This window comes from Salvelinus sp. IW2-2015, linkage group LG18, assembly GCF_002910315.2.
Source record: "Salvelinus sp. IW2-2015 linkage group LG18, ASM291031v2, whole genome shotgun sequence".
NCBI classification, from domain to species: Eukaryota; Metazoa; Chordata; class Actinopteri; order Salmoniformes; family Salmonidae; genus Salvelinus; species Salvelinus sp. IW2-2015.
This window is the reverse complement of record NC_036858.1, coordinates 15336770-15352982: the sequence shown is the minus strand read 5'-3', so window position 1 is coordinate 15352982 and position 16213 is coordinate 15336770. Positions and strand designations below refer to the sequence as shown.

Genomic DNA, 16213 nt, shown 5'->3' with positions numbered 1-16213 from the left:
TCTCTTCCATTCCCTGTAGCTTTCCCGTCCTCAGGTATTTGTTGGGCATCACTTGTTTTTCCCGATCTAGATTATTTCTATCCTTTACCGATCACTCCATTAAAAAGCTGATTTCTGATCTGTCTCTCACTCCTCTCTATCTTTCTCTCTCACTCCTCTCTCTTACACATGTACACGCACACACACACGCACGCACGCACGCACGCACGCACGCACGCACGCACACACACACACACACACACAATGCAGAAGACACTATTGGAACAGCATGACATAACCTTGCTTCAGTTGAAAGTAAAGGCAGTAGAGGGATATAGGGAAACATGGTGCCTGTAGCAGACTGGTGGAGTCGATCTAACATTAGTATGGACACTACACTCCTGGGAAGCGATTAACACACACACACACGCATCGAATGCTGTGCCACCTAACGTCAGAAAAGCATTAGGGACTTAGAGAAAGGAAAAGCGAAGGAGCGAAATGTATCCCTGATTTGTTATGTTATACCTCCTTCAAATTCTCTCTCTCTCTCTCKTTCACTCTTTCTCTCGTTCTCATTCCTCCTCGGATGCTCTCCTTCTCTCTCTCCCCAACGAACCCCCCCCCCCCTCCCCTCCCCTCTCTCTCTCTGCTATTTGGTACCGAGGCAAGCAGATTGCAGTGGAGGGGATGGGGGTTCGCTCTGCTGGGGTCTTTAGTGGCCTAATTAGAGATACTATATCAATGAATTGGGAGAAATTTGAATCMTTTTTGGAATCATGTACAGTGTACATCATCTTACAGTAACAGCAGCATGAGGCACAAAATGGAACCAGTCGAATAAGAGTGATGCTAGGTGCTGAAATAGGAAATGGAAGATATTTTGCTTATAGCACATTCATAACACAACATGTATTTTGAAATGCTCAAGCAGTAGTCCCGTGGTCTCCGTTTTTGCCTTGCTTTACACTCATCGTATTATTCTCATGTTTCCCGCCTACACATTTTAAGTGTTTAAAAAATGACAACAACAGTATCATCAATGTTGACTCAAACATGTGACATTCCACGCATTTCACTCATTTCTTGCTGTATGTTAGTGACTGAATATGGACTAGGCCTACATCTCCCCTGTCTTCTGGTGAATATTACTTACCTGAACAGCCTTGATAAACCAACTTTACATTCAACTTGTTTTATCTATGGAAATCGTTCTTTCTTATAGCCTAATGAACCGGCTGCAAGGTCATTTACTACACTCTATGCACATTACACGAGGAATTATAGCGTAACTGAAAAACGATTACTATTTCTAATGTTCATATTTTATACATACATACCTTTCCATTTTGCTAAAATGATGTCCCTTTCTCTACCCGCAGACTCCTCCTCCCTCCGTTTTCTCTCCTCCTCTCCCTCCCCCAGTTCTTCTATGCTCAGTTCGGTCTGCGTCTCCTCTTTCAAAGGGCGCAAGGGTGGGAACAAGTCATCCAACAAAGCATGTTACACTGCAGACATGACTTGTCCGTCGGAAAGCGAGAAAATCGTGATAAACTGCGGGGGGGTGCGGCATGAAACCTATCGAAGCACCCTCAAAACGTTGCCCGGTACCCGCTTATCTTGGCTTACCGAACCGGACGCCTTTAGCAACTTCGATTACGACCACAAAAACGACGAGTTCTTCTTCGATCGCCACCCGTCCGTCTTTTCATTCATCCTCAACTATTACCGCACAGGGAAGTTGCACTGTCCGAACGATGTGTGCGGTCCGCTGTTCGAAGAGGAGCTGGCATTCTGGGGCATCGATGAGACGGACGTGGAGGCTTGTTGCTGGATGAATTACCGGCAGCACAGGGACGCAGAGGAGGCGTTGGACAGCTTTGAGAATCCCGAACCGGAGTTGCCAGAAGACGACCCAGCTCTACCGGGAGGCGCAGATGGGGACATGAAAAGACTGTGCTTGCATGAGGACGGAAGGAAAAAGACTTGGTGGGAAATCTGGCGGCCCAGAATGTGGGCCCTCTTTGAAGACCCTTATTCCTCAAAATACGCCCGGGTGAGTGACTCTTTGTTATATCTGATTGCTTTAAATGTCATATGTCATTTGTCATTCCAACTTTGACCACAAATATCTGAGTCGCAATAAGTTGTTGAAAGTTTATAAAATGAGCTTCCCTTACTAAACAACCAATATACGTATAGTTGACATGAATAATGCTACCTTAGATTTTCGTTCAATAAGCCATCATATTCGAGCAGGCCACTTCGGTAGGCTATGACTTCCTTGACAGTTTGCTTGTGTTAAACGGCAGGATATTGACTCACGGATACTGAATAATTAATTGTGATAGCATGGGAAAAATTGAAAAATCGTATGGCTCCTATGTTAATTCCAGATTGTAGACTATAAAGTAGCCTACGTGTTGATATTGTTTCGTTATGAGGGTGCTGCCAAGTCAATGAGTTGACAGGGATACTGATAACATATATATTTGAATCATAATCCACCAAATTCATGTTTTCGTAGTAATATTGTCTAGATAATTTAGCCTGCTGTAACAGGTCCCATACCTGCATCCAAGCGCACTATTTTCTCCGTCCCCCTCCCGTAGCCTACTCAAACACTCCTCATTAGCCTGTTCGTGTAGATGCGCCTAAGCATGCTGAATTTCATGTTATTTATTTAGCGCTCATTTGAGCCTTCATACAACATCGAAACTGGAACATAAAAACAAGTCTTCTTTTCGCATTTGCCCTTGGTGATTGTCATTTTTGGCTAGTTTATCTGGCCCCCATTACAGTGCGAGGCGGTGATAAAGCCCCATTCATGCACGCTTTTCAGACCCATTTCCTAGAAGCTGCGTTCGTTTCGAATCAGTTGGTTCTCGAGCTAATAGTCACGAGAGCTGAGGTGCTGAATGTAAAAAAGGCTTTTACCGTTTGGTGATTTGATTCTCTTTGATGGTGCAGAAGTCAAACATAGCATCATATACGGGTAGAAAGAAGAACGATACAGGGTTTTGATGAAGAGGTATAGATTCAATAATTGGATTGAATAGGCTATGTTTCTTTATCCACACATGCCCGTGGGAAATAACATGGAGGCTATGCCCAATTAGCTGGCCATATAGTTTGCTTGGTGTACAAAGATGTTAAAATCATGCATGTTGTAAAAATCATGCACACTCCTATTGATGTTGAGTACCATACACGTTTCCTCGTTGATGACACTGCAAAACACTCCTCTTTAGGCACATACACACACGCTGTGTGCACTATGTAGCCAGGCACCACATGGAAACAACACAGGCAGACAACAGACAAAACAACACCTGCAGCGCAAACATGTATAGATCCAAGTACCTGTACTGTATGTGCAAAAATAAGTATACACACACACACATACACACACACACACACACACACACACACATTGCACGCTCGCCCCCCCCACCGCCCCACTGCATCTCTCCCTCTAGTACAGTCTCACTACTGTCGAAGACTACGCAAGCTGTCCACGTCCAGTATCTTGAATCTCAGCACAGGAAGGGGCTGTGTTCAGGGTAATAGATATATCATCTGGACTGGGTCACCTGACTCTTCCTTTGGCAGGCATTGGCTTTAATGTTGGATAACAGGAAGTGCCTCTCTACTGGCGCTCCAGCCGATGGCGGAGACCACATGAGTAGGATGGATTCCTGACCGGCATCCAGGGTTTCTCGAACCGGAAGATATGGGCGGCGCGCTTGAACTGACGGATCTACATATGAGCAGCGATCAATGATCAGAGACATTATTCATAGTACTATTCAACGGGCTGTTTTTTTTTTTATTGCCATGAGTGCATGTGGTGCATGGATATACCGTAGCACAACACCCTTCACACAACAGACAGAACGACAGACAGACAGACAGACAGACAGACAGACAGAAGCAGACAGCAGACAGACAGACAGACAGACAGACAGACAGACAGACAGACAGACAGACAGACAGACACAAGCTGCTGTCTGTGCTGCCTTTCTGCTGCAGTAGACACGGGGAGAGAAAGGAGGGGAGCACCGGCGAGAGGAGAGAGAGGGGATGATGAGAGAAGAGGGAAAGGTGGAGTTAACAGAGATGAGAGGGAATAGATAGGGACAGGGATAGAGAAAGGGAGAGAAGAGAGGGTAAAGAAAGAGAGGAAGAGAGATATAGTGGGAGGAAGGGAGAGGCGGAGTGGGGAATCGCTTAGAAGAAATAGACTTGGGAGGTGTGTGGTGTCTGTGTGTGGGGTGTGTGTGTGTTGTGTTGTGTGTGTGATGTTGTGTGTGTGTGTGTGTGTGTGTGTGTGTGTGTGTGTGTGTTGTGTGGGTTGTGTGTGTTGTGTGTGTGTGTGTGTGATGCTGGATTCATCTTCCATCCGCAATGAAGGCTTTAGCAATGCAATCTGCCTCGATATTTGATTGATTATCTTCTCTTTTTGTCTGCATTTCAATTCAGTATTTTTTCTCGCCCTTTAAAATGTAAAGATGTTTAAACATGAATCGAGGCTTTGTTTTTAAGTGATATTATATGAATATTTTACCATCTCATTTGGTATTGACGGCATATGGCTTTGGATGTGGTGTATTATTCTACTTAGCATCTTCTATTGATCCCTAATGGCTCGAGATTGAGTTTCACAGTGCGATTAATCACAGTGTCATCACATAATTGACATTCCTTGATCCTAACTTAATATAACCTCAATAGAATTCTTGTTAACGGTGTTGTTTTGTCACAATTTGTCCAGTTAACTACCTTTCAACAACAAAGGAGATCTTGATATGTTTATGAACCGGTATTTTAACGATTAGAATCAGCTGTGGTCTGATCAGATTGTAATGCTTGTCAATCAAATTGGTCAATAGAACAGTGGTAATGTATACCCAGTAGATTTCTGCGGAACGCAGTGTTTGTAGATATTCTAATAGCGTAAAACTTCAACGAAACACTGAGTCTCAAATAGAGGCCTGTTCCTTTTAATAGCCGGGTATCGGCACACAATTCAGCAAATAAACGGTCGTTTCAAATAACGGCAGGTCTAAGTGAATTGTTTACGAGTACCATAAAGATTGTGCGAAAGAAGATTAATGAGAGCAAAATCATTGCAGTGAATGAGAGCGGTGTCTCATTCAAGAGGCGCAAAGAGCGAGAGAATGGTGCTGAAGCATAAAATCGGGAGTGTATGATAAGCAGCCTAGTCTTTGCAAGTCGGATCTGCGATGGATTTGTTATGATGTTTATACTGGTCATACTGGTCATAATAAACAGTGTGGTAGTCTTTTCAACATTTTATTGAGMAAAAGCTGCGTGCATTAAGGAAATAGAGGCCTGGCTCAAATAGAAGCCTGCTTCMARTAAGCACCAGTTGTGTTCAGTGTAGAGCTGGGCGATATGGRCAAAAATCCATATCGGGATAAATTGCCTGAATTGATGCGATAATGATGAACAGGACGTTAAGTTTATAATATTAATGTGCAGCACAGTTGATTTTTTAATTATCCTTTAAACTACTACGGTTTGTAACCATCGATTGTCCAATTKAACAATCATCCATCTGAGCAAACTTACATCATTTCAAACGTCACATTCCTCTAGTATAGGCTACYTATTGTAACGAACGATATCAGCAAAATACCGGTATGGTYGGTGGCGATCATTTCCGGTTTATCGTCCCAGCTTCAGTTCAGCGATTGAAGCAAATAAACGGCCAGGCGATCAATTGAAGGTAGACACGGTGAGGCATGGACTTACTATAAGCGTTGAGCACGCTTTACTATGATATGGTATTCCAGTTCTATCACCACAGCATATATTTGTGCCTGCTCTACTGATACAAGAACATACAGTAGAACCGAATAGAATGTATTTGATCCTTTCCCTGTTCATTCAAGAGTATATCACTTGCACCAGGTCCATTTAACCTTTTTTACCGCAGCGGGCTACATCAGGGTCACACAGAGTGTTTCTTGGTCGTCTGAAACGCGTCTAATTTGAAACAAAAGTATACACCTCGCACACGCACGGTTAAGGGCTTCAAAAAAAGAAGACACCCGCACCGTGTCAGATATAGAGTTGAGATGTTTCCAGGTTTGCGTTTGCATCCCAATATTAACCTCATACACATCACAGAAGACTGAAAGATAACAAAACCGTTTGACATAGAAACACTGGATTTTAGGTAGTTAAAAAATAAAAATAATGTTGGTTAAATATGAAATTCGGACAAATATGATTAACATTACACGACGTGAGGCCACTAGGTCATTTGACTGCAGGAAAGGCCTACAACAAAAACATGACTTATGACAGTCATAGAGACATTCAGTATTTCTTCCTCTACAGTGGAATGGTCTGATTGTCTGTCAGTAGCGTATCTACTGGCATATCTCCTTTGTTGTCTATTATGCACACCGTATACATTTTGAACCTCACCCATACCCTTTTTCACACTATCGTGCCCACCCAAACCAAACTGTGCTGCCTCTGATATTTTCCTATTCCACATTGTCCATTTTTCTTAGCACGATTCTACCACGGCGGATGCGCAACCAGGCCAGCTCACTACAACTTGCTTGGGCTCGGTTGAGCTCAGTAGGCCTTGTCTGATACCCTCTCTCATGCTTCACAAATACAACCTGGCTGTGTTGGCTCTATCAGTGTTGTTGGGGCAGCGTTGCGTCCTGGTTGAGGGTTCAGACCCCCTGTGGTTCGYTGTTTGCTGTTCTCCTCTACTGTGTTCAGTGTCAGAGCGCAACATTCCTGTAATGCACACAAACGTGACCAGAACAGGGTGTATCCGGGTAGAAAACACTGTGCTGACCAGAAAATAAAAAGGTAGCCTATAAACAGGGGTTCCTATATATAGAACAGTGGTTATTGGACAAAATGCTTGGGGCAGGGTTTGGGGGACATTGTCATTATCGGTGCGGGACATTGCGTTCGTTTTTTTTGGGGCACCTTGTTACTTGGAAGCTTGAATTCTCAAAGGAGGGAATGAGCGGATGGTATTTTTGGGACGGAAGTGGAGGTTTTCATATCAAATATAATTGGTGTAGGTTTCCAAGTTGGCGTAGAATCTGAAAGCACTCGTACTTTACACGCAGCATGTACAACAACATCCTTCTGTCTTCGTTTAGCGTAGACCGCTTGTGGGCTCTCTATTTTTGTACTGGGTCAGTTCTAATTTTGCGTAGACGTGTGAGAGTTTTTCCGCACCATTTTGCCCTGAAGCAACCACCTCCTACTCTGTGCAGTCGGGGTTTGTTTTGAGATACGTGCYGAACGGGACTGTGGATTGTCTGAGAGTCAGCCAATCACGGCGAGCCTCCCAGCCAATCACGGTGGGATCTCGTTCTTCTCCTCTCCTTGCTTCCTTGTGATTGGAGGAGAGCCCCAAGGATTCCTGCTGTGCTCTCCATTACATCACCATCCACATCAACAAGGGGCTCCAGAGCCAATGTTTCTTTCGTCCAAGGGAACCACTCACTCAAGATCACAATGTGCTTCTCACCATTAGAATAGTTTGTATGACTTGTCCTAAATGTGTGAAACTCAACGCTTTCCCCCACACCATTAATGTCCCAGTGCAGGTGATGATATCTCTTAGAAATAAACCCTCTGTACGGACACAAATTAAGGTTAGTCCTGGACTAAAAAAGCTCTTTCAAAAGAGAATCTCCATTGAGAAGGCTTTTTAGTCCTCGACTAGGTTTAACTACACAAGACAAAGGCAACGTACAGAGGGTTTATTTCTAAGAGATATCATCACCTGCACCGGGACTTATGTGCCTTAAAATATAAAATAAATATCCTTCGTCTTCCACTACGCTATAATTGATTCTCCAGTGTGTTCATTCAAAACCTGATTGTAAACGAAGGCCTCTCACTTTCATTCTTGCTTTTCCCCCCTTATGAAATCCCTCTAAAAATAGAACGAGAGTAGCAAGGAGACGAGTCTTTAATCCTATTCTCTCTTGGCAGGTCTATCCCTCTGTTGCTTGCAGAATATCATCTGGCCCGTACGGCCATTTGATATAAACAACGCTTACACCAAACAGGTTGACGCCCCGAAAATAGCCCGTGACACCACACCAACTGTTTGGTTGCCAGGTGAACAGGGTTGTTCATTTAGGAGCCACTCTCGGTGAGTTTATTACGGGTACACGGCGTGTTACGGGAGGACTCATGGGAAGGGCATAACTAACGATTAGCCAACTTCTCTTTTTGGTGCACGTGTTTGGGAAAACCATCACGTTCGGTTTCTATTTTCCCTGACGAGGTATTGTGCCCAGGTCTTCTTGTCTTGTGTTTGTATCAACCCAGCAATCCGAACCCCTCTATTTAGTGTAGTGTCAATGTAATACTATCTCTGTCTGTTGTTGGTATTTTTGAAGATGGATGCGTGATATCGTGCCAAAGGAGAAAAGTGGACACAACAATCACGCGATTCGCATCAACCGATTGGGCACTTACTGTGAACTAACTGTAAACTGTAAACGTGCTTTGAAAAAAACTAATTTTCGTTGTTTTTCAGCCTTCAACTTTCCCATCCTAATACGTATTATGTTTCACACTTTATAAAGTATTTTGCGATGACAATGCCTTGTTGCAAGAGGCCCCCCCCACTCCCTCGCTCCCTCCCAAACTCCCTCATAACCACCCTACCTCTGTGCCTCCCTCCCTCCCCCATCCATCCATCCCTCCCAGCCTTCATCATCCATCCCCTATTACCTCCTCCCTCCCTTACAAACTCCTCCCTTCCTCCCTCACAACCTCTTTCCTCTCCCTCTCTGTCCTGCTCCGCCCTTGTTCTCTCCACCCTTCCTTTATGGCCCTGCTTCAGCCTTTCAGCACTACAATCTGCGCAGCCAGTCAATTACTTGGGGCATAGTGGTAACCCCTTGTTACTTTCTGCCATCGCACTTCTCAAACTGAAATCTGTTTGGACACCGGCGAGGCTGGAGAGTTCGGGTGGTGCCAGAACAGGGTAAAGCGGTGTCAAACTGAATCCCTTAAATGGGGGACATTCCAGTCAAAACACGGGAGAGGGAGGGAGGTAGAGGACTCAGTACTGTACACACCTATACATGCTGTTGTGTTCGGTGCAGAACCAGTCTTTCCCCACCCTATTATTTAAGTCCCTCAAAGCAACCTCAAGGACGGAAGCCTTTAGAAACCACATTATCTTAGATGGAGGGATGAAGAGCTGGGCTGGATGGCCTGCCCCGCTTATCGATGGCAGGGAAAACACTTGACAGACAGAAAGTAGATGCAGTGCTTACCTCTTTAGACAGTGCACTTTACGCCGACGAGAACTATATTATATATCTGAACACTGTACACACCTGTATACATGCACATTTGTTAATCTGCACACACTCCAACATATTAACCGTAACACTTTCCCCATAAACCTTCCTACTGCTTATTCACCTTTACGCTGTTCACATAAAACATGACCCGTACACCTCTTCATTTACCGTTACGCTGTCCACGCCTGCAGTATGAAGTACACATAAATCATGAATCATAGTACACACCTCTGCCCATAAACCTTAATGTGTACATTGACCAGCACACTGTAGCTACACACCAACAGCAAAGACATCACTTACTGTTCTCAGAGTCCACATAAGAGTCCACATAAACCTTTTTCCACTGTACTCAGCTATGCAAATGAACCATGAAGTACTGTACTATGCACATTAACCAGTACACTGTAGCTACACACACGTACATCAGAACATTATACACAGAGCTCCACGTCCACTTTTTATTCCACAGCTATGCACATGAACTAGTAAAATGGGTAGCAGGGTGCACATAAACCATTTGCTGGACCTGCAATTTGAATGCAGAATAATTCTCTGAATTACGAAGAATGTAACAATTAGCCTAAAATGCCGAAAAACTAAAAACTGTTGGTGTTATTTAGACGGTCAATTAAATCTCAGCAATTATCTGGCACTCTGAGTCCTTCTCAATCGCCGTAGCGCGATTGAAATGTCAAGGTCATTTTCGATTGAGCCGACATAYGCAGTGTTCACCGTGAATGAGGTCTCAGCAAACGCGGGAACAATTCCTTTAAATTCCAGTCGAGCTGTAACGTGGATTCTTCGCGATACTTCTGCAATACGGATTGAATCCAGCCCTTAATTGTGTTACATCCATACATTGAAAAGACACACACCCACACACCCATAAATACAAATACTGGCACGCATACAGACACACATCTATCCAATACATCGGAGACATATTGTAACGGCTTTCGTTGGTGGAAGGAGAGGAGGACCAAAATGCAACGTGGTACGTATCCATAATATAATTTAATCGAGAATGAATACAAAATACAAAAGAACATGAGAATAAATGAAAACCGAAACAGTCCCGTATGGTGCAAACACTAATACAGGAAACAACCACCCACAAAACACAATAGAAAACAGGCTACCTAAATATGGCTCCCAATCAGAGACAACGACTGACACCTGCCTCTGATTGAGAACCATACTAGGCCAAACACATAGAAATATAACAACAGAACAAACATAGAAAAACAACATAGAATGCCCACCACCAACTCACGTCCTGACCAACTAAAATAAAGACATAAAAAAGGAACTAAGGTCAGAACGTGACACATATTCATCTGTTTTCCATCCCCATATCACCTTGGTTTGCCATAAAGYTGAGGTATGGGGCTGGAGGAATGTAACCACACTCAAATTCATAGATGGAGCTATGGATGCAAGGACTGATAGTTGGAGTGAGTACATACATACAGCACCAGTCAAAAGTTTGGACACGCCTCTCATTCAAGGGTTTTTCTTTATTTTGACTATTTTCTACATTGTAGAACAGTAGTGAAGACATCAAAACTATGAAATAACACATATGGAATCATGTAGTAAGGAAAAAAGTGTTAAACAATCAAAATATATTTTATATTTGAGATTCTTCAAAGTAGCCACCCTTTGCCTTGATGACAGCTTTGCACACTCTTGGCATTCTCTCAACCAGCTTCATGAGGTAGTCTGCTGGAATGCATTTCAACTAACAGGGGTGCCTTGTTAAAAGTTAATTTGTGGAATTTCTTTCCTTCTTAATGCGTTTGAGACAACCAGTTGTGTTGTGACAAGGTAAGTGTGGTATACAGAAGATATCCCTATTTGGTAAAAGGCCAAGTCCATATTATGGCATGAACAGCTCAAATAAGCAAAGAGAAACGACAGTCCATAATTACTTTAAGACATGAAGGTCAGTCAATATAGAACATTTCAAGAAATTTCAAAGTTTCTTCAAGTGCATTTGCAAAAACCATCAAGCGCTAGTCCAAATTTGAAATTTTTGGTTCCAACCGCCGTGTCTTGGTGAGATGCAGAGTAGGTGAACGGATGATCTCCGCATGTGTGGTTCCCACCGTGAAGCATAGAGGAGGAGGTGTAATGGTGTGGGGGTGCTTTGCTGGTGACACTGTCAGTGATTTATTTAGAATTCAAGGGACACTTAACTTGCATGGCTACCACAGCATTCTGCAACGATACAACATCCCATCTGGTTTGCACTTAGTGGGACTATTATTTGTTTTTCAACAGGACAATGACCCAAAATACACCTTCAGGCTGAGTAAGGGCTATTTGACCAAGAAGGAGAGTGATGGAGTGCTGCATCACATCACCTGGCCTCCACAATCGCCCGACCTCAACCCAATTGAGAAGGTTTGGGATGAGTTGGACCGCCGAATGAAGGAAAAGCAGTCAACAAGTGCTCAGCATATGTGGGAACTCCTTCAATACTGTTGGAAAAACATTCCAGGAGAAGCTGGTTGAGAGAATGCCAAGAGTGTGCAAAGCTGTCATCAAGGCAAAGAGTGGCTACTTTGAAGAATCTCAAATGTAAAATATATAAAATATTTGTCTAACACTTTTTTGGTTACTACATGATTACTTAAGTGTTATTTCATACTTTTGATGTCTTCACTATCATTCTACAATGTAGAAATAGTAAAAATAGATAGAAACTCTTGAATGAGAAGATGTGTCCAAACCTTTGACTGTGACTGTATGTTTTCAACTGAAATGACCATTGAACAGCGGTAGATATAGCAGATTGTACCTTTAAGTATTCCTTAGCTTACAGGTTTATGTTTGATTGAGAATATATCGTTTTAAAACAGACTGCTCTAAAACACTAGTCCTGAAGCATGTTGTGAGTTGTTGTGAGTTCTGTGAGGCAGGGTTATTTGCATCTGGTATAAGGTTTGTGAGTGAGTATGCCTGGTTTGACAACGCGTGACATTCGGCTCTGCTGTAGCTCCCTGTGCCCTGTGACACTTAAACAGTCATGCTGGATCACTGCTCATTCCAATAAAAAAAATGACATGGGTTGGGAGTGTGCGACACTGGAACAATTCCTGTGTGACCATCTGCTAGCTCACGATGGTTCCACCCCGTAAGTCACTGGAGAGGGAAGAGCGAGCGAGCGAACGTTTGAAAGCACCAGTGAATGACCGGTTTAAGAGAATATGTCATGTCATGTCATATCAAAGGGGTTTATTAAAATGTCCCCGTAAAGATTTGAAATGTAAGGTCTCAGATGGACCACCGTTTAAATGGCTCAAGGTCCTCGCAGTGAACAAATCGGAGTGCTCTCGCAATGCACAGATCTGAATGTCCTCACAAGGTAGGCAATAGGTAGCTCTACGAGGACATTTTTATTCACCCAGAGATTTACCTATTTTTAGCTCTTCACCGGCTTTTGGCCGGTAAAGTTGGGGGTGGTGAGTGAGTGGGTTGATGCTGGTTCGAGCTCTGAAATGTCCTTGGTGGTGAGTAAACCGCGGGAATCTGCAGTCTGTCTGTGTGCCCCATGTCTTTCCTGTTTCTCTTACAAAGCCGTTTTTTTCGTCACAATGCCCTCAGTTAGATTAAGGACAGAGAGATATAGAGATAGCAGAGAGAGAGAGAGAGAGAGAGAGATGGAGAGGCAGACAGGCAGGCACTCAGTCATCACAGCTTATAGAACATGGACAGCTTTGCCAAACTAGGAAAAGAGAAAGAGGGATACCTGGTCAGTTGCACAACTGAACGCATTCAACCGAAATGTGTCTTCTGCATTTAACCCAACCCCTCTGAATCAGACTATCACTCAGGCTTTCAGACAATGTAAGCAGGGAGGACGGGGGGACGAAGGGGGTGAGGGGGGTTGTGTCGCAAGGACAAACGACACATAGTCCGCTGCAGTGATCTGGATCGAATACAACGCAGACAGGGGGATGAGGAAAGTGCAACATATCTCTCTTTCGCGCCCTCACCTCCAAACCCATTTGCTTGTCTTCAGAAATGTTGGACAGGACCACAGTGAAAAATTAGATGGATATGTGACATGTCGATCATAGAGTACGGTGTGTTTGTGTGAGCTCACTGATTCAACACGCCACAGAGTTACCGTAAGTTATAAAGGGCATCACAGTAGCTGGTAATTACATTTTCTGCCAAATAAAATAGTGTGCTCCAGGATTCAGTCATTTGACCAATTAGCAGAAGGTACACTCTTAGAAAAAAAAGGTGATGTCTAGAACCTAACGGAGTTATTCGGCTGTCCCCATAGGRGAACCCTTTGAAGAACTCTTTTTGGTTCCAGGTAGAACCCTTTTGGTTCCAGGTAGAACCTTTTTGGGTTCCATGTAGAACCCTTTCCAAAGAGGCTTCTCCATGGAACCCACAATGGTTCTACCTGGAACCAAAAAGGGTTGTCCTATGGGGACAGCTGAAGAACCCTTTGGGAACCTTTTTTCCTAAGACTGTAGCATGTGAGAGGACTTCGTTTTTAGTAACATCCTGTTGCTTCGATCCTGTGTACTCCTCTCTCTTTACTCACGTCCTTGGTGTGTGTACAGTACATAATCACACACTTCCGAAACAGACACGCACTCACGTGTGTACGCAAGGCGCCACAAACACACACCCATGCATCCCAATCACACTGTACTCCCCCCCCCCCCCCCCCCAGCCTCATGCCCTTCATTGTCCCGCAGTGTCCCGTGTTAGGTGACCCCTGTCTGGGGCTCCAGTCTCAGTCTTGCTTCGCCGCTGGGTCTTCATAGCTCTGGTGCACCAGGCTCTTCCCTAACCCGCCTCTCCCCCTATCCAGTCTATTCTCCCTGGGGTGCTGACTTGGCCGGCGTTCCTTCCTCCACACCTTTTCCGGTATATCTATCTGGTTCTGCTTCGCCTTGCGTTTTCCCTCACTTCTCCTCAAGTAGCTGTCACCTGATCCCCCTTAGCACCAATGTGAGAGGCGGGGGTGGTGGGGATGTGGCTGGCGGCAGAGGGGTCTCTGGCTACATTCCAATATCACTGTAGAATGAAACCCAATGGGAAGTTTGTTTTTGTGCTTACTACAGCGTTTTACCAACACAACCATACATTGGGCATGCATTGTAAGTGGTAGTGTATTGGGCATGCATTGTAAGTGGTAGTGTAATGGGCATGCATTGTAAGTGGTAGTGTATTGGGCATGCATTGTTAGTGGTGTGTTATTGGGCATGCATTGTAAGTGGTAGTGTAATGGGCATGCATTGTAAGTGGTAGTGTAATGGCATGCATTGTAAGTGGTAGTGTAATGGGCATGCATTGTAAGTGGTATGGTATTGGGCATGCATTGTAAAGTGTAGTGTATTGGGCATGCATTGTTAAGTGGTAGTGTATTGGGCATGCATTGAAGTGGTAGTGTATTGGGCATGCATTGTAAGTGGTAGTGTATTGGGCATACAGTGTAAATGGTAGGGTATTGGGCATGCATTGTAAGTGGTAGTGTATTGGGCATACATTCTAAGTGGTAAGTGGTTATTATCGATTTTGGAACGTAGCCAAATCTTATGTCTATGGTTTCTTGTCTCTTCGTATTGCGGAGCTATGGTACTTTGTCGTTCTTGCTATTTTACTGTTCAAATGTATAAATGCGCTTGAACGTTTGCTTTCGTTGTGGTATTGAGAAAAGTGCACACTAAAAATATCTATAACAAGCTTCTCGGCGATTGCTAAATAGAGAACAAGTAATCATTTGGTGTCTTACAAATGATGCTTATTGACATATTTCATGGACTGTCACACTGAAGGAGCATACGGGACAATGCAGACGTTTTTATATCAATATCAAATCATTTCCGGGTAAGAATTTAGTACCTTACGATAATAGAGTACTATTAAAATGGGCAAAAATGGCTTTTTAGCAACAACAACAAATTCTCAAGCAAGAGTGGGGAGGGGAAAACTAGCTGTTATTGGCAGAGAAGTTTGTAACTTTATTTGTTATTGGTCTTATTAACCAATTTATGGCATGGTGATAAATTGGTCACCGTGGAAAGCCGAAACTCCCTCTCCTTCAAACCTGCTGATTAGAAGGTCCTGTGTAGATTGTATTTTCAACCAGCAACTGTCATGAAATAACACAGATCCATTTTTGTTCACACTTTTACAGTGCTAGTTTTATCAGCTGTTGCACGATATGATACAAAACACAGGAAAAACTGCATTTTGATTCCACTGGGCCTTTAACTTGCTTAATGCTGAATGACCGTAATATCGTATACTAGATCTCAAATACCATTAACTTTAACTTTTTAAAAATGTTTTATCTCCTTTTACTTATTTACTTACTTATGYAGGCTTACACATGCTGCTATTCAGCTTTTATCTGCAAATGTGTACAATTCAAAATAACCTTAAATATATAGAACTCCGAACTCCTATATGACAACACTGTTGAGAAACCTTTGGTTTGGGAAGTCACAGTTACTAAAATCTACTGTGAGAATTCCTCATTTGAATTCAAAAGAACACGGTGAGAAAAAAACGACTTACCCCTTTCCCTGTCTCTTCTTTTTCTGTCCCACTTTCAGGCTCTGTCCATTTCACACACTACCTCACCGTAGGGTGCTGCTTTCTCACACTCACTGTGTGCTAGCCCCATCAGTCCATTGTTCAGCATAAAATAAGTGAGAAGTTTTGTACGGTTATACCTTAATTTTACATAGCTGAAATCAGGGAAAGGAACCGGTGCAGGAAACAGAATTGGGGGGGTGGGGGGGTGGAAACAGAACTGGGAACGAAAGTGATCTGTAGTGTTCCGAGAACCAGTCAATAGTGTTCAAAAATTATTTCTGATGTCTAGTGTAGAATTCGTAAGTCAGTGAAGTGATGAT

The 16213-nt window shown here is 43.5% G+C and overlaps 1 protein-coding gene across 3 annotated transcripts in view; it reads left to right on the top strand.

The window, feature by feature from the left end:
- Nucleotides 1-1367: 1367 nt before the first annotated feature.
- The window catches only part of LOC111978281 (voltage-gated potassium channel KCNC1-like), a 60329-nt gene continuing 45483 nt past the window's right edge, over nt 1368-16213 (top strand). For all 3 annotated transcript variants that reach the window (XM_024008257.2, XM_024008256.2, XM_024008258.1), the window contains exon 1: nt 1368-2035. In XM_024008257.2, coding sequence (XP_023864025.1) covers nt 1412-2035 — 624 coding nt within the window. In that variant the 5' untranslated portion in view covers nt 1368-1411. The remainder of the gene's footprint in view (nt 2036-16213) is intronic.